Below are 25,223 nucleotides of genomic sequence, written 5' to 3'. Positions count from 1 at the left end.
GCTACTGTGCCCCATCAATTGCCGCTACTGTGCCCATCAATTTGCCGCTACTGTGCCCCATCAATTGACACTACTGTGCCCATCATTTGCTGCCACTATGCCCATAAATTGCCGCTACTGTGCCCCATCAATTGCTGCCACTGTGCCCATCGATTGACACTACTGTGCCCCATCAATTGCTGCCACTGTGCCCATCAATTGCCGTTGACTAAGACTGGGATGCCATTAAAGTTCATGTGTGTGTAAAGGCCGGCGTCCCAATACTTTTGGTAATATAGTGTAAAATATACGGCGCTCCGGATATTCTACAGAGTGCGACGCGTTTCATTTCCTCAGTTGGTATTTGGGGGGGGGGGGTCTTCGCCGTGTCGCGGGTGTAATGGAAGACTCGGCCGTGTAATTAATTGCGCCTTAAGCCGGGACTTGGAGGGATTTGGAGGGTATCTTCGGCCCGCGGCGTTGCACATGACATCACCCTGGCACAGCTGTCGCGCCCGCGCTGCCCCTTCACACGTCTAATGAAGATGTTTGGAATGTCTGGCGGCCCCCAGAGAGGGCTGGAGTTACACGGCGCGGCGGGGGGGGCAATCCTGGAGGTGTGAAGCCCCCGCAATCCCCACCGCCGGATCTGCCGCCTACGCTACCAACACCTTCTTCTCCATCGTACAGTGTGACCTATAAACATGGAGGATCGGCGTTCTACTGACCCCCATCCAGTGCCGGGTCATCTAGAGTCCGGGGGGGGGGACATGCCAAATCGCACCCCCCCCCCCCCAATATGTACTGTATGAGCATTACGTGTCAGCAAAAATCTCCCCCCACCCCCAAAAAAATATAATAATTGACCACCATACATGCTTACCCCCCCAAGCCTAAATCCCCCCCCCCCCCCCCCGTCAAATCTTCCCCCCTGCTGAATTCCTGCCTCCCAGCACAAATATGCAGGTCAAAATCTTCTCTCTCCCTCTTATGCCCCCCTATCAAAAAAATGTCCCCCTCTTAGCACAAATTCCCCCCCCCCCTGCTCCAAATCCCCCATCCTAACACAACGCCCCCCCCCCAAATTTGTTTTAGTATATGCTACATTTTTTATTTACAATTTTTTTATTATTATTATTATTCTTTTTAGTATATGCTATTTGCTATTTTTAACATTTTTTTTTCAGTATGTTATATGATTTTTTATTTTCAGTATTTTTTTTCTCTATATATTTCCACAAAATTAACTTACCTGTTGCCCTAGCCCCCCCCCCCCCCCGCATTGAGAATCCTCTTGGAACATAAGTAAAATATCTTTCTTTCTCTGTCATGAAATAGCCATTGCTGTCGTGGAATGGTTCTGATGTTCTATCCTTTTATTTCATTTTTTTTTTAGTATATGCAATTTTTTTTTAATTTGCAATTATTTTTTTTTAGTTCATTTTTTTTTTTTTTTTTGTATATGCTAAATTTTAATTTGATTTTTTTTTTTTTTTTTTGTATATGCTAAATTTTAATTTGATTTTTTTTTTTATTTCATTTTGTTTTTTTCAATTCTGTATTTTTTTGTATGTTTTTTTTATATATATTTATATATTTCCACAAGATTGACTTACCTGTTGCCCCCCAGCATTGAGAATCCCTTTGGAACATAAGTAAAATATCTATATATACAGAGAGAAAGAGAGATATCCATATAATATATATCTATATCTATCTAGAGAGAGAGAGAGAGAGAGAGAGAGAGAGAGAGAGAGAGAGAGAGAGAGATATCCATATAATATATATCTATATCTATCTAGAGAGAGAGAGAGAGAGCGAGAGAGAGAGAGAGAGAGAGAGAGAGAGAGAGAGATATATATAATATATATATATATCTATATAGAGAGAGAGAGAGAGAGCGAGAGAGAGAGAGAGAGAGAGAGAGAGAGAGAGAGATATCCATATAATATATATCTATATCTATCTAGAGAGAGAGAGAGAGAGCGAGAGAGAGAGAGAGAGAGAGAGAGAGAGAGAGAGAGATATCCATATAATATATATCTATATCTATCTAGAGAGAGAGAGAGAGAGCGAGAGAGAGAGAGAGAGAGATATCCATATAATATATATCTATATCTATCTAGAGAGAGAGAGAGAGAGAGAGAGAGAGAGAGAGAGAGAGAGAGAGAGAGATATCCATATAATATATATCTATATCTATCTAGAGAGAGAGAGAGAGAGAGAGAGAGAGAGAGAGAGAGAGAGAGAGAGAGAGAGATATCCATATAATATATATCTATATCTATCTAGAGAGAGAGAGAGAGAGAGAGAGAGAGAGAGAGAGAGAGAGAGAGAGAGAGATATCCATATAATATATATCTATATCTATCTAGAGAGAGAGAGAGAGAGAGAGAGAGAGAGAGAGAGAGAGAGAGAGAGAGAGAGAGAGAGATCCATATAATATATATCTATATCTATCTAGAGAGAGAGAGAGAGAGAGAGAGAGAGAGAGAGAGAGAGAGAGAGAGATATCCATATAATATATATCTATATCTATCTAGAGAGAGAGAGAGAGTGAGAGAGAGAGAGAGAGAGAGAGAGAGAGATATCCATATAATATATATCTATATCTATCTAGAGAGAGAGAGAGAGAGAGAGAGAGAGAGAGAGAGAGAGAGAGAGAGAGATATCCATATAATATATATCTATATCTATCTAGAGAGAGAGAGAGAGAGCGAGAGAGAGAGAGAGAGATATCCATATAATATATATCTATATCTATCTAGAGAGAGAGAGAGAGAGAAAGAGAGAGAGAGAGAGAGATATCCATATAATATATATCTATATCTATCTAGAGAGAGAGAGAGAGAGAGAGAGAGAGAGAGAGAGAGAGAGAGATATCCATATAATATATATCTATATCTATCTAGAGAGAGAGAGAGAGAAAGAGATGTTTTTATTGTTGTTATTAGTTATTCATTTATATATTTATAATTTTCTTTTATTGCCAGTATTTGTTTTATGTATTATTATTGTATATCATTTGTTAAACGTTTTTCTATGAAAATGGAGTTACCACTTTTTCGAGCGTTTTTTGGGGGGTTATTCGAGCATTTTCCGAGTGTTCTTTGAGCATTATTCAAGCGTTTTTTTCAGCGTTATTCGAGCGTTTTTCGAGTGTTATTCGAGCGTTATTCAAGCGTTTTTGGAGCGTTATTCGAGCGTTTTTTAAGCGTTTTTGGAGTGGTATTCGAGTGTTTTACAGGCTTTTTTTTTTTAAACGCACGAATACCGCCCGAAAAACGCCCCAGTGTGACACACTGGGGCGTTTTTCGAGCGTTATTCGATCGTTTTTTCGAGCGCTTTACAGGCTTTTTTTTAACGTCAAAGCACCTGAAAAATGTTTTCCGAGCATTATTCGAGCATTATTCGAGCTTTTTTTGAGCGTTTTTCGAGTGCTTTACATGCTTTTTTTTACGCCAAAGCGCCTGAAAAACGATTTCCGAGTGTTTTTATCGAGCATTATTTGAGCGTTATTCGAGCGTTTTTCGAGCGCTTTACAGGCTTTTTTTACGCCAAAAGCGCCTGAAAAACACTTTCTGAGTGTTTTTCAAGCATTATTTGAGCGTTATTCGAACGTTTTTCGAGCGCTTTACAGGCTTTTTTTTAACGTCAAAGCGCCTGAAAAACGTTTTACGAGCGTTTTTCGAGTGCTTTACAGGCTTTTTTTTATCGCCAAAGTGCCTGAAAATAACACTTGAATAATGCCCGAAAAATGCCCCAGTGTGAAAGGGGCCGTTTGGGCGTTTTTCGAGCGTTATTCAAGCGTTTTTCGATCGTTTTTTCAAGCGTTATTTAAGGTGCTGCTTGCAGGACTCAGTGTGAAAGGGCCCATTGAGATGCATGGAGAGCGTTTTATGAGCGTTTTAATATTGCTATTTTTAACGCTAAAACGCTGTAAAAACGCCCCAGTGTGAAAGGGGCCTTAAGTGCATTGAGGCTTCCATTGGAACGCAAGTAAACAAGCTTTCTATGCCTGCCATGAAAAAGCCTTTGCTGTAATGGAATGGTTCCGGTGTTCCATCTCCCGGTGCTCCGGTGTTCCATCTCCTGGTGTTCCATCTCCCGGTGTTCCATCTCCCGGTGTTCCATCTCCCGGTGTTCCATCTCCCGGTGTTCCGGTATTCCGGTGTTCCATCTCCCGGTGTTCAATCTCCCGGTGTTCCGGTATTCCGGTGTTCCATCTCCCGGTGATGGTCGGTATGACATGTCGGGATTTGGTGTCTCTACGATTTATAGTTCTACTTTTCCCCCCATTTTATAGGACCTTGTCTGAGCCAATCTCTGTCCTTGTCCTTGCAGAGCTGAAAGCCTCCAATACAGCGCACTTCCTGAACTTCCTTCTGAACACGACCGATTATCGGATTCTGCTGAAAGATGAAGATCACGACCGGATGTACGTGGGGAGCAAAGACTACATCTTGTCTCTGGATCTGCAGGACATCAACCGAGAGCCGCTCATAGTAAGACCCGCCGCCGCCGCCCATAGTAACCCATCTGCCATAACTTGTCTGTTCCTCAACTCCCCCCAACATCCGTAATGACAGGCCTCTACAAAATCCAGGCGCCAGGTCGCAATTTCGACAAGAAATCGTGAACTGGCGCCTACTTACGTTCACGTCGAAAGCATTGACCATTTGCGACGTGATTAGAAGCATGCGCACTGGGATACGTTCACGGACAGCGCATGCGCCGTTCGTTAGAGACGTCATTTACGTGGGGTCGTGTTTTATTTACATAAAACACGCCCACCTCTTCAGAATTTGAATTCGGCGCGCTTACGCAGGGAAATTTACGATACGCCGCCGTAACTTAGGGCGCAGGTTCTTTGTGAATCCAGCCCCAGCCTCACTAAGTTACGGCGGCGTAGCGTATCTGAGATACGCTACGCCCGCACAAACTTACGGCGGGCTATCTGAATCTAGCCCAGTGAGAGGGGAGAGCTGTGCTCTTCCCATCTCAGCTGTGACAGGAGTTCTAGCACAGCGCTAGGACTCCTGTTTTTGGAGGTGACAGGGTCAATAAAGAGAACCTGTCACCTCCAATTGCTATCACACAGGGAATTGTTTTCTCCTGTATGATAGCAAAAAAAGTTAAGTGGAAAAAAAATTGATAAAAAAAAATAAATAAATAATAAGAAATAATAATTAAATTAATAAAATAAAAAAGTAATTAAAAAGTAAAGAATAAGAAAAATAATAAGAAAATTATACAAAAATAAAAAAAAGTAAGCGACAAGCTACAAATAAATAAAAATAAAAAAGTGATAAAAAAGTAAAAAAAAAAAGAAAGAAATATTTGAACTAACCGTGCCGCCCCTGCCATCCGGTTGCCATTCTCCGTTGATTTGGGGAGGGAATTGTTTTCTCCTGTATGATAGCAAAAAAGTTAAGTGAAAAAAATTGATAAAAAAATAAAAAAATAATAAGAAATAATAATTAAATTAATAAAATAAAAAAGTAATTAAAAAGTAAAGAATAAGAAAAATAATAAAAAAATTATACAAAAATAAAAAAAAGCGACAAGCTACAAATAAATAAAAATAAAAAAGTGATAAAAAAGTAAAAAAAAAGAAAAAAATATTTGAACTAACCGCCCCTGCCATCCGGTTGCCATTCTCCGTTGATTTGGGGGAGGGGGTGCATTGCGGAACCTGGCCTTGGGGCGACAGGGAGAGCAAATCCGGCCCTGGGGACGGGGGGTGCGTTTTTTGGCTCCTAACTTTTTTTAGCTGGCTCCTAGATTCCAAGCAAATTTGTCAAACCCTGCGTAATGAGTTATCCACCGGGGGGGGGGCAGGGCTGTCTTAATGAGAGGGCACTGCCCAGGGGCCCCGGCTGCATGGGGGGCCCCTGCACTTTGCCCAAAGCAGCTGGTCCTTGAGCACACGCTTCCCCGAAATTGGGGGCCCCATGATAGCACGAAAAGTGATAGATACACAGGGGGGGGGGGGCAGTCTGCCTCCTACCTACTTGATGTCTGTTTACCTGCACTGTCATCATTGTAGGGGCCCCAGAGCATTACTTTTCCCAGGGGCCCAAGATGCTATTAAGACGGCCCTGGGGGGGGGGGGGGGAGAAAAAAAAAGCAATCCCAGATAAATAGAATATTCCATAAAGAACTATTAGAGTTCTTGGAGCCGTTTCTTTCCCATGAACGCCGAGATGGGAAAATAATGTATCTGCATCTCATTTAAATGAGAACAATGGCAGCGCTCCTGGCTCGGGGGGTAATAGAAGGTTTCTTAATGCGGATGTGTGTTATAAGTCGGATGCTTTCTAATGAGGACAAGACCCGAATGCTGCATGCAAAGCAATTTAAAGGAATAATAGGTGTTTTTATTTTATTTATTTTTTTATTCTTTCTTTCTCTAATGTATCTCTGAATGAGCCGTTTCAAATCCGAAGCCCTCGGGGATGAGACGGAGATATTCCGCGCAGAGATGTTCCGGAGATAACTTTGTATCTCTTTTTCTCTCTCTCTTTTTATTTTTGCAGATTCACTGGCCTGCAAAGCAGCAAAGAATAGAGGAATGCGTTCTGGCCGGGAAAGACAGCACTGTGAGTAAAAAAAGCTAAAGAGGAAATAACAACCATCAAATGTAACATCTGAGTATCGAGAACGCTGCAAAAAATAAAAAAGTAGCAAAGTCAGACGTAGACGATGCTGGAGGGAGATAAAACGAGTCTTTATTATTCGGAATTCTACTAAAAAAAAAAGAAAAAGAAAAGCCGTTGTAGACACAAAAAAGAGAAGATGTGAGGAGCGCAGAATGTGCGTGATTTTAGAGCGAGCGCAGGATCTGGACGCCGTTAACTCGTAGATTGCCTTTACTTTTGTTTTCTCGTTTCTGATCTCTTATCATTATTCTGCTTTTATTCTCTCTCTATATGACTCCCTCGCAGAACGAATGTGGAAACTTCATCCGTTTGATACAACCCTGGAACAGGACTCACCTCTACACCTGTGGGACGGGAGCGTACAACCCCGTGTGCACGTACATCAACCGCGGACGCAAAGCGCAGGTACTGCAATCCCTCCCCGCACCGAAAAATACTTTACTGACCCCCTAACTAGACGCTTTCCACTCAGGGCCCCTTGTGGCAGGATACTGTATTGCAGGGATGTGCAATTAGCGGAACCTCCAGAACTACAAGTCCCATGAGGCATAGCAAGACTCTGGCAGCCACAAGCATGACACCCAGAGGCAGAGGCATGATGGGACTTGTAGTTTTGCAACAGCTGGAGGTCCGCTCATTGCATATCCTGTATTGCACCCTGTTGTAGCTAATGCTATTTCATATTCATGGGGACCTGGAGCTCAATGTAGATCAGGGGTCTCCAAATCACATTTCCTAAACAAAGGGCCGGTTTACTGTCCTTCAGGCTTTAGGGGGGCCTGTCTGTGGCCAACTGGAGTGCAAAACGTCCCAGCGTCAGTGGGAGTAAGAAAACCCCCCATCATTGGTGTCAGTTGGAAGAATTGGGCCTCTTCATTGATGTCAATGGACCCCATTGTTGGTGCCATTGGGAGGAATTGTGCCCCTTAATTGATGTCAATGGGCCCCATTAAAATTGTAATAAAAATAAAATTATAATAATAAAAAAAAAAATTATTTCTCACAGCAGCCCTGTTGATGTGCGCCTGTTTTATCTGTTGGGATTGTAAGTGCAATTGAGTCTTTAACCGCTTAAGGACCGCCTCCTGCACATATACGTCGGCAGAATGGCACGGCTGGGCACAGGCACGTACAGGTACGTCCTCTTTAAGTGCCCAGCCGCGCCCAGGACCCAGTCCGAAACTCCGTGACCGTGACTGCGGGACCCGCGGACCCAATCGCCGCTGGAGTCCCGCGATCGGTCCCCGGAGCTGAAGAACGGGGAGAGCCGTGTGTAAACACAGCTTCCAAGTTTTTCACTGTGGCGCGGTCATCGATCGTGTGATCCCTTATATAGGGAATCACAATCAATGACGTCACACCTACAGCCACACCCCTCTACAGTTAGAAACACAGATGAGGTCACACTTAACCCCTTCAGCGCCCCCTTGTGGTTAACTCCCAAACTGCAACTGTCATTTTCATAATAAAGAATGCATTTTAAATGCATTTTTTGCTGTAAAAATTACAACGGTCCCATAAATGTGTCAAAATTGTCCGTAGGGTCCGCCGTAATGTCGCAGTCACGAACAAAATCGCTGATCGCCGCCATTAGTAGTAAAAAAAAAAAAATTTATGAAAATGCAATAAAACTATCCCCTATTTTGTAAACGCTATAAATTTTGCGCAAACCAATCGATAAACGCTTATTGCGATTTTTTTTTTACCAAAAATAGGTAGAAGAATACGTATCGCCCTAAACTGAGGAAAAATGTTTTTTTATATATTTTTTGGGGATATTTATTATAGCAAAAAGTAAAAAATATTGAATTTTTTTTCAAAATTGTCGCTCTATTTTTGTTTATAGCGCAAAAAATAAAAACCGCAGAGGTGATCAAATACCACCAAAAGAAATCTCTATTTGTGGGGGAAAAAAAGGACGCCAATTTTGTTTGGGAGCCATGTCGCACGACCGCGCAATTGTCAGTTAAAGCGACGCAGCGCCGAATTTCGCAAAAACTGGCCGGATTCCTTTAGGCAGTCCGGGTCTTAAGTGGTTAAAAGATCTATTAAAAAGTGATGTTCTGCGCAGTGTGGTGCGCTCGCTGCTTTTGTGTTTTATCTTGCGTTACATATTATTGCCTTTGGTGTTGTGGTGTTGAGATGAAGATGTGGCCGGCGTTGGCTGCGGTGAGCGGGTTCTAACTCGCAGGTGAGGTTACTACCTGGAGGAAACTTCAGAGGTCCTTTTTGGGAGCCGCTGTCTCTTCGTGCGATGATAAATGTCAGTCCGCACAGCTGCGAAGCAGACACAGACCCAATTATGGGAACATTCCCCCCCTCCGGGTCTGACAATTTTCTCAGAAGGTGACCACGACCCCCGCAGTGGCACTGGATGTTACGCAATAAAACGTCTGCTTGAATTCATTATATCGGGGGCACTCGAAATCAATCCATCCACTTCCTTCTATTGCTTCCATAACCTGTTCACATTAGAAGGCCTTTGATGTGAAATATAAGAAAGTCCTGTCATAATATTCCAAAGCTGTGCTCCTCGGAGTTAATCTAGAAGTACCTAATCCCCCCCCCCCCCTTTTTTTTTGGCCTAAAAAATTATTCTTTGTTGCTATATGGAAGTGAGAGCTTAAAGATCCTGACATTGGAAGCAGATGATCCTGAAGAAGGTTTCTATGAGATGTAATGAAAAGGGGGAAAAGTCGAGGGCCACAAAAATCAGCTATTTCAATTCTGGTAAATACATACTAGAGGGGTCACCAGCAGGAGGAAGGAGGTCCCGATCCCTCTATATAGATCTTTATATCACTAGAGGGGTCACCAGCAGGAGGAAGGAGGTCCTGATCCCTCTATATAGATCTTTATATCACTAGAGGGATCACCAGCAGGAGGAAGGAGGTTCTGATTCCTCTATATAGATCTTTATATCACTAGAGGGATCACCAGCAGGAGGAAGGAGGTCCCGATTCCTCTATATAGATCTTTATATCACTAGAGGGGTCTTCATCAGGAGGAAGGAGGTCCTGATTCCTCTATATAGATCTTTATATCACTAGAGGGGTCTTCATCAGGAGGAAGGAGGTCCTGATTCCTCTATAGAGATCTTTATATCACTAGAGGGGTCTTCATCAGGAGAAAGGAGGTCCTGATTCCTCTATAGAGATCTTTATATCACTAGCGGGGTCTTCATCAGGAGGAAGGAGGTCCTGATCCCTCTATATAGATCTTTATATCACTAGAGGGGTCACCAGCAGGAGGAAGGAGGTCCTGATTCCTCTATATAGATCTTTATATCACTAGAGGGGTCTTCATCAGGAGGAAGGATGTCCTGATTCCTCTATATAGATCTTTATATCACTAGAGGGGTCTTCATCAGGAGGAAGGAGGTCCTGATTCCTCTATATAGATCTTTATATCACTAGAGGGGTCACCAGCAGGAGGAAGGAGGTCCTGATTCCTCTATATAGATCTTTATATCACTAGAGGGGTCTTCATCAGGAGGAAGGAGGTCATGATCCCTCTATATAGATCTTTATATCACTAGAGTGGTCACCAGCAGGAGGAAGGAGGTCCTGATCCCTTTATATAGATCTTTATATCACTAGAGGGGTCACCAGCAGGAGAAGGGACGTCCTGAGTAATGCAGGAACTTAATATGAACAGTTGAGTAGAAGGAAGGGAAAGGGGGGACGTGACTGAAGCCTTTGACATACATGAAGGGCATGAATAAGGTTCAGGAGGGTCGTATTATCAATCCGAAGCCCTGAAGATGAAGAACTTCGGGGTCATGACCTCATGTTCAAAACTAACCTTAGAAAGTATTATTTTACCAAAACAGAAATTGATACTTCAGACGCCTAGCAGGGGTAGCGACTCAGAAAACACTAAGTGAGTGTAATACGTGAAACAATAAGAGATTTATACATTAAAGTAGAACTGAAAGTAGAGTAAGGGAGAATTATAACCCCTGTCATGTTTTTATCTTCGCCATCTGTGTCCCATTTGAGAGATTTTCCTCCACTTCGTGTCCCAGAGCCAAACAGGAAGTGAGAGGAAGTCCCTGGAAATTAAGGGAATGTCTATGGTGATCCCCAGGTCCCCATTAGAAGATCCCCCCCCCCCCATTACTTTTCTGGGGAAAACCAAAAAGTTGGGATATTCTTTAACTTTCACTTCCAATGATAATGGTAAACAGGACAAATAGAGATAGATGGTGAATCTCCTTAACCATTTCAGCCAAAGACCAGAGCACTTTTTGCGTTGATTTAACTGACAATTGCGGGGTCGTGCGGTCGTGGCTCCCAAACAAAATTGACGTCCTTTTTTTCCCCACAAATAGAGCTTTCTTTTGGTGGTCTTTGATCTCCTCTGCGGTTTTTATTTTTTGCGCTATAAACAAAAATAGAGCGACAATTTTGAAAAAAAAATGCAATATTTTGTACTTTTTGCTATAATAAATATTCCCAATTTTTTTTAAAAAGAGCTAATTTTTTTCCTCAGTTTAGGCCGATACGTATTCTTCTACATATTTTTGGTAAAAAAAAAAAAAATCGCAATATGCGTTTATTGATTGGTTTGCACAAAAGTTATAGCGTCTACAAAATAGGGGATAGTTTTATGGCATTTTTATTATTATACATTTTTTTTTACTAGTAATGGCGGCGATCTGTGATTTTTTATCGTGACTGCGACATTATGGCGGACAAATCAGACACTTTTGACACAATTTTGTCATTTTTACAGCGATCAGTGCTATAAAAATGCACTGATTACTGTGAAAATGACACTGGCAGTGAAGGGGTTATCCACTAGGTGGCGCTGAAGGGGTTAAGTGTGTCCTAGGGAGTGATTCTAAGGCCTCGTACACACGATAGGTTAAACAGAGGACCGTTTTCATCGGTCAAAACCGATCGTGTGTGGGCCCCATAGGTTATTTAACCATCGGTTAAAAAAAAGCCAACTTGCTTTAAATTTAACCGATGGATTTCTAACCGATGGGAAAAAAACGATCGTTAGTAGGCGCAACCATCGGTTAAAAATCCATGCATGCTCAGAATCAAGTCGACGCATGCTTGGAAGCATTGAACTTCGTTTTTTTCAGCACGTCGTTGTGTTTTACGTCACCGCGTTCTGACACGATCGTTTTTTTAACCGATGGTGTGTAGGCGCTAATAATAACGTAACTATTACTTACTATTAAATTATTGTTATTGGAATTTCCTTCCAAATTTGGCCCTTAGTGAACGTAACGAATACAAATTTATGCAAATTTCAAAATTTGAAAATACAAAAATAAGAAAGAAATTCTGAAAATTTAAAAGAAATCCTAACTTATAATAACTATTAAATTATAGGTATTGGAATTTAATTTCAAATTTGGCAGTTAGTGAACGGAACGAATTTCAATTTATGCAAAGTTACAAATTATCTGAAATAACGAATGCCGCATCTAAACAAATTGAACATGACAAATTAATAATAATAAATAATAATAATTTTTTTTGTATTATTATTATTATTTTTATTATTTCTTATTAATTTGTTCCATTCCATTTGTTTAAATGCGGCATTCGTTATCATGAGACGTATTTTGTTATTATTGAATTGTTTTGTAAAAAACTTTTTTTTGTTTTTTTTTAATTACATTTGTTTGTGATAAAGTAGAGGTACTATGTTCCCCTTCCTCATTCACCCAGAGGGGCTGGTATCTGTGGGCCCAATTTTTGTATAGGGGACTTCCAGATTTTGATAAGCCTGCAGCCCCCCCCCCCCCCCCCCCACAATTACCGGGCCAGGGTTGTGGTGCAGAGGCCCTTGGATCTCATCAATATGGGTAGAAGGTGCATTGCTAGAACCCCCCGAACAGCTGAAGCTCATTTCTTTTTTAACGACAGCCACTTTGTAAAGTGTACAGCCTCTACCTCTTTAGTAAATGACCCCCCAGTGTTTACATTGGCAGGTGGTGTATATGGCCAGTGTGTACATTGGCAGGCGGTGTATATGGCCAGTGTGTACATTGAGTTGTCAGGTGGCGTGTATGGCCAGTGTTTACATTGAGTTGTCCGATGGCGTGTATGGCCAGTGTGTACATTGAGTTGTCAGATGGCGTGTATGGCCAGTGTGTACATTGAGTTGTCAGGTGGCGTGTATGGTCAGTGTGTACATTGTCAGGTGGTGTGTATGGCCAGTGTGTACATTGGCAGGTGGTGTGTATGGCCAGTGTGTACATTGAGTTGTCAGGTGGTGTGTATGGCCAAGTGTGTACATTGGCAGGTGGTGTGTATGGCCAGTGTGTACATTGAGTTGTCAGGTGGCGTGTATGGCCAGTGTGTACATTGAGTTGTCCGATGGCGTGTATGGCCAGTGTGTACATTGAGTTGTCAGGTGGCGTGTATGGCCAGTGTGTACATTGGCAGGTGGTGTGTATGGTCAGTGTGTACATTGGCAGGTGGTGTGTATGGCCAGTGTGTACATTGAGTTGTCAGGTGGTGTGTATGGCCAGTGTGTACATTGAGTTGTCAGGTGGTGTGTATGGCCAGTGTGTACATTGAGTTGTCAGGTGGCGTGTATGGCCAGTGTATGAGCGCTGTGGGCTTGGTGTGGTGGTTTGTGACTTTACTCCCCATAATTGTGTTCTGTTTGTGTGTGAAAATGTTTTTTCTACTTCAGGTGAGTTTAATTCTATATTGTATATTGTGGTGATTATCTCATATCATTGATTCTGTGTTTTTCATGCGCTGTACATTTTAACATTTATTCTCTGAATGTGACCCCCCCCTGTGCTGCATGACCAGTTCTATGTATGTGACCCGTTACCAGGAATATAGTCCGTGTCTATGTATGCATGTTCCGTGTCTGTGTGCACACTCTGTGCGGCTCACATACCCCTGTTTACATCAGTGCATCCCAGAACTAACACCTAGGATTAGGGCTAGAGCCTCCATCTGTGCCGTGTTGTGTCCAGCATCCGTTGTCGTGTGTCACCCCCCTCCTCCGTTCCTGGCGGTGTTCCTCTTCCTAACTTTTACCTGAAAGTTCTTCAGGTCTAACTCTTGTTGCCGTGCTCCTCTCTTCAGGCCTCAGAGCACATGGCGCTTCCCGGAGGACGAGGGAGCAGAGCAGCAGATTTCCCGCCCAGCCCAGCACCAGCAGAACACAAGGTGGGGCCACTCCCAGGGGCCCTTGAGCCCGCCCTCTTCCCCATCCAGATTCTGGGGCAGTGACAACATTTAGACCACTTTCCTCCTTTCAGTGTGACATGAAGCAAATTTTGACTTTCCCCCCAACAGGCTGGTTGAGCATACAACTCACAGGAGGCCAAGTCATTAAATGTTCAATAAAATAAGTTGCATCATTAGAAATCATCTTATTATAGCAAGACCTTTTCTAATATGCACTCAGATGCAAATGGCCATGCAACAGTTTAAATATTGATAAATGGGCCCCAATATGATGCCGGTGTGGTCACTATATCCTTAATATTCAACCACGAAGAACCATTGTCAACAAACATATTGCCGAATTCCCAAAACGTTATGGTGGTGTTCATATTGAAATGTGGCACTAGATTTGCTTAAATTATGTTTTTTAAAGGCCACATCCCACCAGATCCTTCTGTTGTTTTACTCATGCCATCATCATTATGAGGTACCACCCATGGAGTGTAGACTATACAGTATATGGCCAAAGGTTTCTGACCACTCAACCGTCACGCCTATATGATCTTGTTGTAGTTTGGTGAAGGCTCTTCATCGTGTTTCTAAAAGGCCACATCCCACCAGATCCTCCAGTTGTTTTACTCATGCCATCACCATTATGCGGTACCAGCCATGGAGTGTAGACTATATATGGCCAAAGGTTTATGACCACTCAACCTTCAGTTTGGTGAAGGCTATTCATTTTGTTTCTAAAAGGCCACATCCCGCCAGATCCTCCAGTTGTTTTACTCATGCCATCACCATTATGAGGTACCAGCCATGGAGCGTAGACTATATATGGCCGAAGGTTTCTGACCATTCAACCTTCAGTTTGGTGAAGGCTCTTCATTTTGTTTCTAAAAGGCCACATGCCACCAGATCCTCCAGTTGTTTTACTCATGCCATCACCATTATGAGGTACCAGCCATGGAGTGTAGACTATATATGGGCGAAGGTTTATGACCCTTCAACCTTCAGTTTGGTGAAGGCTCTTAATTTTGTTTCTAAAAGGCCACATGCCAGCAGATCCTCCAGTTGTTTTACTCATACCATCACCTTATGAGGTACCAGCCATGGAGTGTAGACTATATATGGCCAAAGGTTTCTAACCCCTCAACCTTCAGTTTGGTGAAGGCTCTTCATTTTGCTTCTAAAAGGCCATATCCCACCAGATCCTCCAGTAGTTTTACTCATGCCATCACCATTATGAGGTACCAGCCATGGAGTGTAGACAAAGTCTGATCAATATTTCTATCGCACATGTTCCTGGCAGATATGGCTCATAAAATGGTGGGTGCTGCAATGATTACCAGTTGGATCCTGGAAACATCAAACAAGCGTACATATTTGCCAGCACACCATGGATCGACAACTTTTGTCCAAAAGTTTTTAATGACAGAGATCACATCACAAAGTAAAGTGCAACCTTTCGGAGCCACACAGGGCCCCTTCGTTAGGCATGTCACATGCCGGACTAAGGGGCCCTGCTCGGCTCCGAAATGTTGCACTTTACTTTGTGATGTGATCTCTGTCATTAAAAACTTTTGGACAAAAGTTGTCGATCCATGGTGTGCTGGCTAATATGTACGCTTATATATGGCCAAAGGTTTCTGACCACTCAACCTTCACGCCTATATGATCTTGTTCCAGTTTGGTGAAGGCTCTTCATCTTGTTTCTCAAAGGCCACATCCCACCAGATCCTTCTGTTTTACTCATACCATCATCATTATGAGGTACCAGCCATGGAGTGTAGACTCTATGGCCAAAGGTTTCTGACCACTCAACCAACACGTCTATATGATCTTGTTGGACATCCTATCCCAAAGACCTGGCCATTAATATGGAGATGTCCCCCCTTACCCTCATGGCCATTAATATCTTGTTTCCCCATGGCACCCTCCAGTCTTCTTGGAAGGCTTTCCACAAGATTTTTGAAGGGTCTCTGTGGGAATTTGTGCCCATTTGTGAGGTCGGGTTCTGGTGTTGGATGAGAAGACCTGGCTAACAATTGGTGATCCAGTTCACCCCAAAAGGTATTCAGCGGGGTTGAGCTCAGGCCACGTGAGTTCCTCCTCACCAGCTTGGTCAAGCCATGCCTTTATGGAGCTGCCTTTAGGCACAGTCGTGCTGGAACAGAAAAAGGGCCTTCACCAAACTGTTACCACAAGGTTGAAATGCAGGGCCGTCTTTAATGTTGATTGGACCCTGGGCAAAACATTTCTTGGGGCCCCCCTATGCAATTTTGCTCTCCACCACAATAAATATCAGCTAGACTTAAAATCAGTTTACTGTATCAGATCAGGCAGTGATTGCGATTGGTTGCCAGAGGTTACCACATATCATTACCACTTACTGATTGGTTGCTAGAGGTTACAGCACACATTACAGCTCACTGATTAGTTGCTAGAGGTTACAGCACAGGATTTCTTCTTGTTGATTGATTGCAAAAGATTACTGTACAGTAATACTGCTCACTGATTGGTTGCTAGAGGTTACAGCACACACTAGCCAAGAGTCAATGTCTCCACCATGTAGAACAGGGGGTCTCAAACTGGCGGCCCTCCAGCTGTTGCAAAACTACAAGTCCCATGAGGCATTGCAAAGGCTGACAGTTACAAGCATGACCCCCTCAGGCAGAGGCATGATGGGACTCGTAGTTCCGCAACAGCTTGAGGGCCAACAATTGTAGAAGATCTGGAAAATCGACGTGAAGCAAGTAAACTGGACACGCAACCCTTTTGCCATTGAGCTTTGTTGTCTGTGCTTCACCATAAGTGTATCAGCACAGCTTGTCCCCCATTGTCCTTTCTGGTCACCACCAGTAAGCCTTCATTATGTTTCCAATTCCACCTCTTCGAAGGAGCTTTTTTTTTTGTCTTCATGGGTTGGACATCCTTCCCAGATCCTAGAATATCCATTACCTCCGCATTCCAATAAAAACGGACAAGAATCCAGATTCTTAAATGCTGTTGTGGTGAAGCGCACCGCGCGCGTGGTGACGCGGCTGGACGTGTCCTCATCTCTCTTCCTCTTGTCTTTTCACACAGGATTATATCTTCTACCTGGATCCCGATCGTGTGGAGTCAGGCAAAGGCAAATGTGCTTACGACCCCAAACTGGATAGCGTGTCGGCGCTCATCAGTAAGTGACACTTTTCTATTCCCATCTTGGATTGTAGGCTGAGACGGTGTAAATCCTTTCCCGTATCTCCTCTCCAGCCAAAACATACTTTTATTTCTGAGCTCCTGCAGAAAGCAGCGTGTCCGGTGGGACGCTCCCATCCACACCACCAACTTTATTATATTATTCACAATATTTAACCCCTTCTGGCCAGAATGCTTCTGCCGTGGGAAATGTTTTAAGTGATAATTTGTTCTTTTTAGTCCTCAGGCACAATGTATCAGACTGTCCTTCCTCTACCCTTCACATTCAGAGACACATTTTATAATAACACTTTAACCCCTTCCATACCGGGGGGGCACTTACGCACCTTCCCGCCCAAGCCAATTTTCAGCTTTCAGCGCTGTCGCAATTTGAATGACAATTGCGCGGTCGTGCTACACTGTACACAAATGAAATTTGTATCATTTTGTTCCCACAAATAGAGCTTTCTTTTGGTGGTATTTGATCACCTCTGCGATTTTTATTTTTTGCGCAACAACTAAAAAAAAAAAAAAATTTTTGAAATGAATAGCTAGATTCAGGTAGAGTTAGGTCGGCGTATCAGTAGAGTATCAGGGCCAGATTCTCAAAGGCGTTACGACGGCGCAACACCATTAGCGCCGTCGTAACACCTCATCTGGCCCCGGGTATCTATGCGACTGATTCTCAGAATCAGTTGCGCATAGGTACCCATTAGATCTGACAAGCGTAAGGCTGTTACGCTGTCAGATCTTAAAAGTAATTTTTTTTCCCGCCGCTAGGTGTCGCATCGTCGCTTTTCCCCGTCGTCTATGCAAATGAGGTAAGTACGGCGATTCCCGAACATACGCGAGGTCGACGCAGCGAATTAACGTCGTTTGCGTAGCGTACCCGACGCGTAAGGTTGCCCCTGCTTATTAGCAGGCGCAACCAATGTTAACTATGGCCGTCGTTCCCGCGTCGAATTGAATAAAAATTACGTCGTTTGCGTAAGACGTCCGTGAATGGCGCTGGACGCCATTTACGTATACATCTAGGCAAATGACGTTGGGGCGACGTCATTTAGCGCAATGCACGTCGGGTAATTTACCCGACGGAGCATGCGCAGTACGCTCGGCGCGGGAGCGCGCCTAATTTAAATGGTGCCCGCCCCATTTGAATTGGGCGGGCTTGCGCCGAGCAATCTAACGCTACACCGCCGCAAGTTTACAGGTAAGTGTTCTGAGAATCAGGATTTAAACCTGTAGACCTGCGGCAGTGTAACGTAGAGCTCATACATTACGCTGCCCAGGAGCAGCGCGAATGTATGAGAATCTGGGCCTCAGTAGATAAGCCGACCTAACTCTGAATCTGCGCCGACCTAAGTTTAAGTGTATTCTCAAACAGAGATACACTTAAACCTATCTAAGATACGAAGGCTTGCGCCGTCCTATCTTAGGGTGCAATATTTAGGCTGGCCGCTAGGTGGCGCTTCCATTGCGGTCGGCGTAGAATATGCAAATCACTAGATACGCCTATTCACGTACGTACGCCCGGCCGACGCAGTACAGATACGCCGTTTACGTGACGCTTTATCAGGCCTAAAGTTATTCCATCAAATAGTTGGAATAGTAATGTTAAAGTATGGCCGCCCGTTCCCGCGCCGAAATTCGAAAATTTTACGTCGTTTGCGTAAGTCGTCCATAAATAGGGATTTACGTCATTTACGTCCACGTCGAAATCAATAGGACCATGCGGCGTACTTAGCCGCAATGCACACTGGGAAATGTAGGCGGACGGCGCATGCGCCGTTCCAAAAAAACGTCAATCACGTCAGGTCAAAGCATATTATCATAAAACACGCCCCCCTCAGCCTATTTTGAATTAGGCGCGCTTGCGTATCGGCCTAAACTGAGGAAAAAAAAATTGTATATATATTTTTGGGGGGTATTTATTAGAGCAAAAAGTAAAAAATATTGAATTTTTTTCAAAATTGTCGCTCTATTTTTGTTTTGCGCAAAAAAAATAAAAACCGCAGAGGTGATCCAATACCGCCAAAAGAAAGCTCTATTTGTGGGGGGGGGGGGAAGGACGTCAATTTTGTTTGGGAGCCACGTCGCACGACCGCGCAAATTGTCAAAGCCGACGCGACGCCGAATCGCAAAAAAAGTGGCCTGATCTTTGGCCAGCCAAATGGTCCGGGGCTGAAGTGATTAATAGCAGTCAATGCTCTGAAGTCGCTCCCAAAGCCGTACAGGAACCTTTTTCTAAGTCGGACCGGCTGGAGTCGCTCCTATCAGAACAGTTCCATTGCACTGCATGGAAGTGCGACTCGTCAGGCGGCCCGCGGCTAAGTCACCTGACAGGTCGCCCCTGTGTGAAGCGGGACTAGAAGTGACAGAAACTGTTACTTTTGTATTTTTTTTTTTCTTCTTTATCATGTACTTTTCTTTGCCCATTTCTGGTGGATTGCACTACACCAGGGGTCTCCAAACTGCGTCCCGAGGGCCAGATGTGGCCCTTTGCTAGCCTTTATCCGGCCCTTGGAGCATTATTCCTCCCACTGACACCAACAAGGGGGCACTATTTCTTCCACTGATACCAATAATAGGATACTATTCCTCTTACTATTAAGGGGCACTACTCCTCCTATTACTGACCACCAACCTTGAGGCCATATTTATTCTCACTGGCCTGGATTCAAGAAGCAATTGCGCCTGTGTAACCATAAGTTACACAGCGCAAGTGCTTACTTGCCCCGGCGTAACGAATGCTCCTGATTCAGGAACATCGTAACGCCGACTGCAGCCTAAGATATGCGCGGCTTAAGGCTCTTATGCCCGCATATCTTAGGCTGCATTCTTGTGCTGGCTGCTAGGTGGCGTTCCCGTTGTGCTCAGCGTATAGTATGCAAATTGCATACTTACGGCGATTCACAACGTTGCGCGAGCCCTGCGTACGCAATTTACGTAGTTTCCGTACGGCGGTTTTCGCGTAAGGCTGCCCCTGCTTTTAGCAGGGGCAGCCAATGTTATGTATACCCGTCGTTCCCGCGTTGCGAAATTTGAAATTTATGTAGTTTGCGTAAGTGATTCATGAATGGCGCTGGACGCCGTTCACTTTGAAGCAAATGACGTCCTTGGGACGTCATTTGCCGCAATGCACGTCGGGAAAGTTTCGGGAACGCGCCTAATTTAAATGATTCCCGCCCCCTACGGGATCATTTAAATTGCGCGCGCTTACGCCGGGCATTTTGCCGGCGCGCCCACGCAATTTACGGAGCTACTGCTCCGTGAATCAAGGGCAGCGCAGTAAATTTGCGGGGGCGCAGGGCAAAAACGTTGCCCTGCGCCTCCGTAAAAAAAGCGCAAATCTACCTGAATCCAGCCCACTGATGCTGGGCTCAGGAAATGTTCTGCCCCTCAGGCAGCGAATCCGGACCTCCTAAAGTCTGAAGGACAATAAACCGGCCCTTGGTTTGAAAAGTTGGAGACCCCTGCACTACCCTCTTATCTGCCCATCTAGAGAAAACATGCCCTGTTTGGAATAAACTACTTTAGATCCTTATCAGTTCCTCCAGTAAACACGCTGTCAGTTGGGAATGACACGTTGTGACGGCCGGATGATGTACTTTGTTACAATTTGGCCTGTCAAGGATATAGAGAAACATCAGGAAGCACTGAGAGCGCCACTTAATGGCGAATTCCCACTGGGGACGGTTGATTGGAACCATGTCTGAATAGGACTGCCCCCCCCCTCCTAAGACAACCCATAAAACGGAGCGCATTTCTTTCTTGCAACCACGAATCGATCAACTTGGGTGCATTCAGCCTGCCCATACATGGTTTGAATCTCGGCCGGTTCCGCAGATCCGAACCGTCTATCGCCGGCTTAACTCTCCTCCTGGGTTGCGTGCGCCGTGCACTTCTTGGGCATGATTACATCGTCACCTCTGCCAACCAGACTACAGCGATGTTGCTTCTGTGCTCCATGGGTGCTCAATGATCTTTATGAGACATTTGTGATCGGGTTCATGCCCAGATTTAAGGGTAATTATGCCCAAAGCGAGATGGTTTGGTACGCTCACACCACAGAAATGAACTGGACTAAGGCGATGAACCATGCCCGGGCATGGATAAAACACCTAGGCCCAGATTCACGTCCAGCGGCGTATCTCTGCGGTGACGTAACGTATCCGTTTTACGTTACGCCGCCGCAACTTAGATGGGCAAGTGCTGTATTCTCAAAGCACTTGCTCCGTAAGTTGTGGCAGCGTAGCGTAAATCGGCCGGAGTAAGCCCGCCTAATTCAAATTTGGATCATGGGGGCGTGTTTTATGTAAAACTACTGTGACCCGATGTGATTGACGTTTTTGCGGAACTGGAATTTCCCAGTGTGCATTGCTCCAAAGTACGCCGTAAAGACGTCATTGGTTTCGACGTGAATGACGTCCAGCCCCATTCACGGACGACTTACGCAAACAACGTAATTTTTTCAAATTTCGACGCGGGAACGACGGCCATACTTAACATTGGCTGCGCCTCATATACCAGGGGCAACTTTACGCCGGGAAAAGCCTAACGTAAACGTTGTAACTTTACTGCGTCGACCGCGCGTACGTTCGGGAATTCGCGTATTTTGCTAATTTGCATACGCGACGGGGAAAACGACGGAGGCGACACCTAGCGGCGAAAAAAAAAAATTGCATTTAAGATCCGACAGCGTAAGAGCCCTACGCCTGTCGGATCTAATGGTTATCTATGCGTAACTGATTCTAAGAATCAGTCGCATAGATACGACGGCCCAGATTAGGACTTACGACGGCGTACATTGCGTTGCGCCGTCCTAAGCCCTTTGAGAATCTGGGCCATAGTCTTACAGATACAACCGACCCTTTGAGGGCAACCATAGTGCTGATGTGGCCCGCGAAGACATTGAGTTTGACCCCCCTGCTCTAGGGAGATGGTTCCTACCAACATGTTGCATGCCATGCTTCAGAATATTTAAATGACATTAACCAACCAGCTTATCCACTGAGCCTGCGATCCCCACATATGTTCATTTTTATACCTTGTAAGGACTTGTGCACACAGGTTTTTGGTTCCATCCAATGAAAATTCAAAAGCAGCTCCTGGCAGCTTAGATGGAGGTCGAAGAGACAGAAACACCTTTGAAGGATCTTAGTGGCTTCTCAAACTGACCTCAAAAAAGTGTTGTATCTACACAAGACCTCCCGTGTTCAATTAGAATGTCCCCCGTGACACCAGATTAGGGAAGAGTCCAGCAGTTGTCAGCATGGGTGTTTATTGACGCCTGTTGTTCATCATACTGATGAGATAGCAGTAGAGCCCCATTACCAGTCCCTGGCTCAATGCATACTACCCATCGAGTCCTATAATGTCTAGCGGGTGAAGTGACGGGTTAATGTACAGACACAGCTTAGGAGCAGCTGCCGGTTCTAAAGAGGAGGTCCATCTGGAGTAATAGACAAGACTGCCAGAACTCATTCCTGCTAATCCCCCTCCCCCCCATGTGAGCCCTCCCTTTACCCTCCACCTGAGGGGGCTTTCGTTACAATCTAAGGTCGAGACTCTCTAATTAATCAGGAGCAGCTGTTGGGCCAAGTGCCAGCCAGATAACTGTCGGTCAGAGCCGTGCTCGCTAATATTCCGCTCTGATCCCAACAAGTCAAACTTTACATGACTGGATCTAAACATGACCCGACAGTTGTGACCCGCGCAGACGTGTTTTTGGGTACTTTGAACTTGGAACATAACATCTGACCTCCTTCTACAGATGAGGAACTCTACTCCGGTGTCTACATCGACTTTATGGGCACAGATGCGGCCATTTTCAGAGCGATGGGCAAGAAGGCGGCCATGAGGACCGACCAGTATAACTCCCGCTGGCTTAATGGTGAGTTCATACCTCATACAGGGACATTCCAAGTCTACGGTGTGACCTTATGATGGGTTATATATATATATGCAGTCCGACTTCTGGTCTTTCCATAAAAGCCGCTTATTTTTTCCGTTTTAGACCCGGCTTTTGTCCATGTACAGCTGATTCCGGAGAGCGCCGAGCGAAATGATGACAAATTGTATTTCTTCTTCCGGGAAAAGTCTACGGATGCTCCTCACAGCCCCACCATCCATTCCCGCATTGGGCGCGTCTGCTTGGTGAGTAAGAAGGCATCTACTGGCAAACTTCGGTTGACCTCCAAACGTTTCGGTTTGGCCCTCAAATGTACAACCCAACGCTAAGCAGATATAAAAAAAATCCATCAAAAAGTGGAACTTCCGCTCATCTTATTCCTAATCCGCTACGGTGCCACAATTGCCACCTTTCGGGGTGGAGGGGGGACAGGACACCTGTCCTTTCCCACTTCCGAGAGTCCCTGCCGCAGAGCTGTGACGTCACAGCGGGGCTCCCTCATCCTCCCCCGGCCACCGGGCCAATAGGAGAGAGGAGCGGGGCCTTGCGCATCCGCAGTAGGGTTCCCGGCGTGAAACCGAAAGGCTACGCTGCCGGGTTCCCATACCCGCAATGGTGGCAGAACACCCGACAGCTGATGGAAACATCAGCTGCAGCGCCCGACATCGCTGGACTCCAGGACCCCGACTTACCCCGACTTGTTCATTCCCCGACTTGTTCATTCCTTCATTCCCCGACTTAGTTGGGGTAGGTGGTACACTTTGGTGGGGGTGGGTTAGCCACACCTGTGACCTTTGACCTCTGGGAACCCGCCTTCTGACCTTTGACCTCTGGGGGAGGTCCCTGTTCCAATTCCTGAGTCCTAGCCATATTCTTCAATGGGAAACCCTAAACCCCTAACCCTAACCCCCCCCCCCCCCCAGACCCCCATTTTTCTTGCCTGAACCTGATCGTTCCAGTGACGGGGACAAGCATAGCAGCTCCAGCTGCTGTCTCAGGTCCTCAGTGGATAGATTGATAGCAGCAGGAGCCATTGGCTCCCGGCTGCTGTCAATCAAATCTGGAGACACAGGAGCCCAGGGGGGGCCAAGTCCTGCTGTCTGGGTCCCCTTGAAATGCAGCCGCACCAGTGCCCCCTTGGAATGCGGCTCTCCGTGGGGGCACTCGAGAAGAGGAGAAAAACCCTTGCTCAGAGGAGGTAAGTATAACAAAAAAAAAAACGAAGCTTTACCATAACTTTAACAGCAGCAGAGGAGAGGAGAGTCATGTACTATGTGGTAGGGATTGTACGGTTAGTCTCAGGATTAGATCTCAGGAATAATCTCCTGGCAGCTAAAAACAAACTCCAATTTATGTGTTTTTATCTCTTTATTTAGTTTGTTTTTCTGGAGTTAAGCTTTAAATCTTAAGATCTTCAGATACTTTGTATCGGTGTTGCCGAGTATGCAGAAAATGTGAGAATCCTAAAACGACACTAATAACTTTGTAACATCTGCTTCCTCCCGTACCCGCCCCTTTCACACACCATTGTGCCCCAGTTCCATCCCAATTACCTTAGCTGCCCCGCCCATCGCCATTCATGCGCCAACACGATTTCACAAAGAATTCTTCATTCTCCTGCCAAATGGTGTCTCTATTCCTCCATAATCAATTCTCTCCACTCATTTCACACTTTAGAGATTTTCCTCACTCAATATGGCATACGTGTATTCCATTGTCAGACTGAACCCCCCCCCCCCCCCCCCCGGTTAATAAACTGAGATGGGTTTTCGGGGAATTTCTGATAACCAATACTTTCTAGTAAGTCTTCTATAAAGAAATAAGTTTATACTCACACAAAAATGTATGGGAATGCAAAATATGTATTGAAATGCTGGAGACTAGCTCTGGGTGGGACCGGGTGTCACTGTGGGGTAGTAGGGGGGGGGGGCATTGTAAGGTGGGTTATAGACATGTGCAGCAGTGGCCGCTGGTGCTCAATATTTCGGGGGGCGGCAAATCAACGCCAATCCCCCTCATGTGAGAGACAGACGGGAAGGCGGTAATCTCCCCCGCGTGGGGGACAGACAGGAACGCGGTGACCGCCCCCCCCCCCACAGGAGACAGGAAGGAGATCAGAGCAGGGGCGGCCCATCCATCCAATGGCACCTCCCCTATCCATTACCGCCACCCCCCCTGTCAGGATGCCGGGCGCATGAATTTCAATGCGGGGGGCTGTTTCTTTGAAGCACCGGTTAGAGCCAGAAGCTCCAATAGGCTTCAAAATAGGGTGGGCTTGGGGCGCTCAGAATGATACCCGTCACCCGATTGTCTGAAAGGACAGGCGCTACTATTGGA

At 45.1% G+C, this 25,223-nt stretch overlaps 1 protein-coding gene across 4 annotated transcripts in view; it reads left to right on the top strand.

Annotated features, from left to right (window-relative positions):
- The window catches only part of SEMA3F (semaphorin 3F), a 98,085-nt gene that overhangs the window by 52,979 nt on the left and 19,883 nt on the right, over positions 1 to 25,223 (top strand). For 2 of the 4 annotated variants that reach the window (XM_040358776.1, XM_040358775.1), the window contains exons 2-8: positions 4,324 to 4,484; positions 6,519 to 6,581; positions 6,927 to 7,046; positions 13,712 to 13,795; positions 16,880 to 16,973; positions 22,749 to 22,868; positions 22,992 to 23,131. In XM_040358776.1, the coding sequence (XP_040214710.1) occupies positions 4,324 to 4,484; positions 6,519 to 6,581; positions 6,927 to 7,046; positions 13,712 to 13,795; positions 16,880 to 16,973; positions 22,749 to 22,868; positions 22,992 to 23,131 (782 nt within the window). The remainder of the gene's footprint in view (positions 1 to 4,323; positions 4,485 to 6,518; positions 6,582 to 6,926; positions 7,047 to 13,711; positions 13,796 to 16,879; positions 16,974 to 22,748; positions 22,869 to 22,991; positions 23,132 to 25,223) is intronic. The other 2 variants (XM_040358778.1, XM_040358777.1) reach the window with 1 other exon arrangement.

Source organism: Rana temporaria, chromosome 7, assembly GCF_905171775.1.
Source record: "Rana temporaria chromosome 7, aRanTem1.1, whole genome shotgun sequence".
In the NCBI taxonomy this organism is placed as follows: domain Eukaryota; kingdom Metazoa; phylum Chordata; class Amphibia; order Anura; family Ranidae; genus Rana; species Rana temporaria.
Note: the sequence above shows the minus strand (reverse complement) of the source record. Positions and strands in the feature narration are given on the sequence as shown.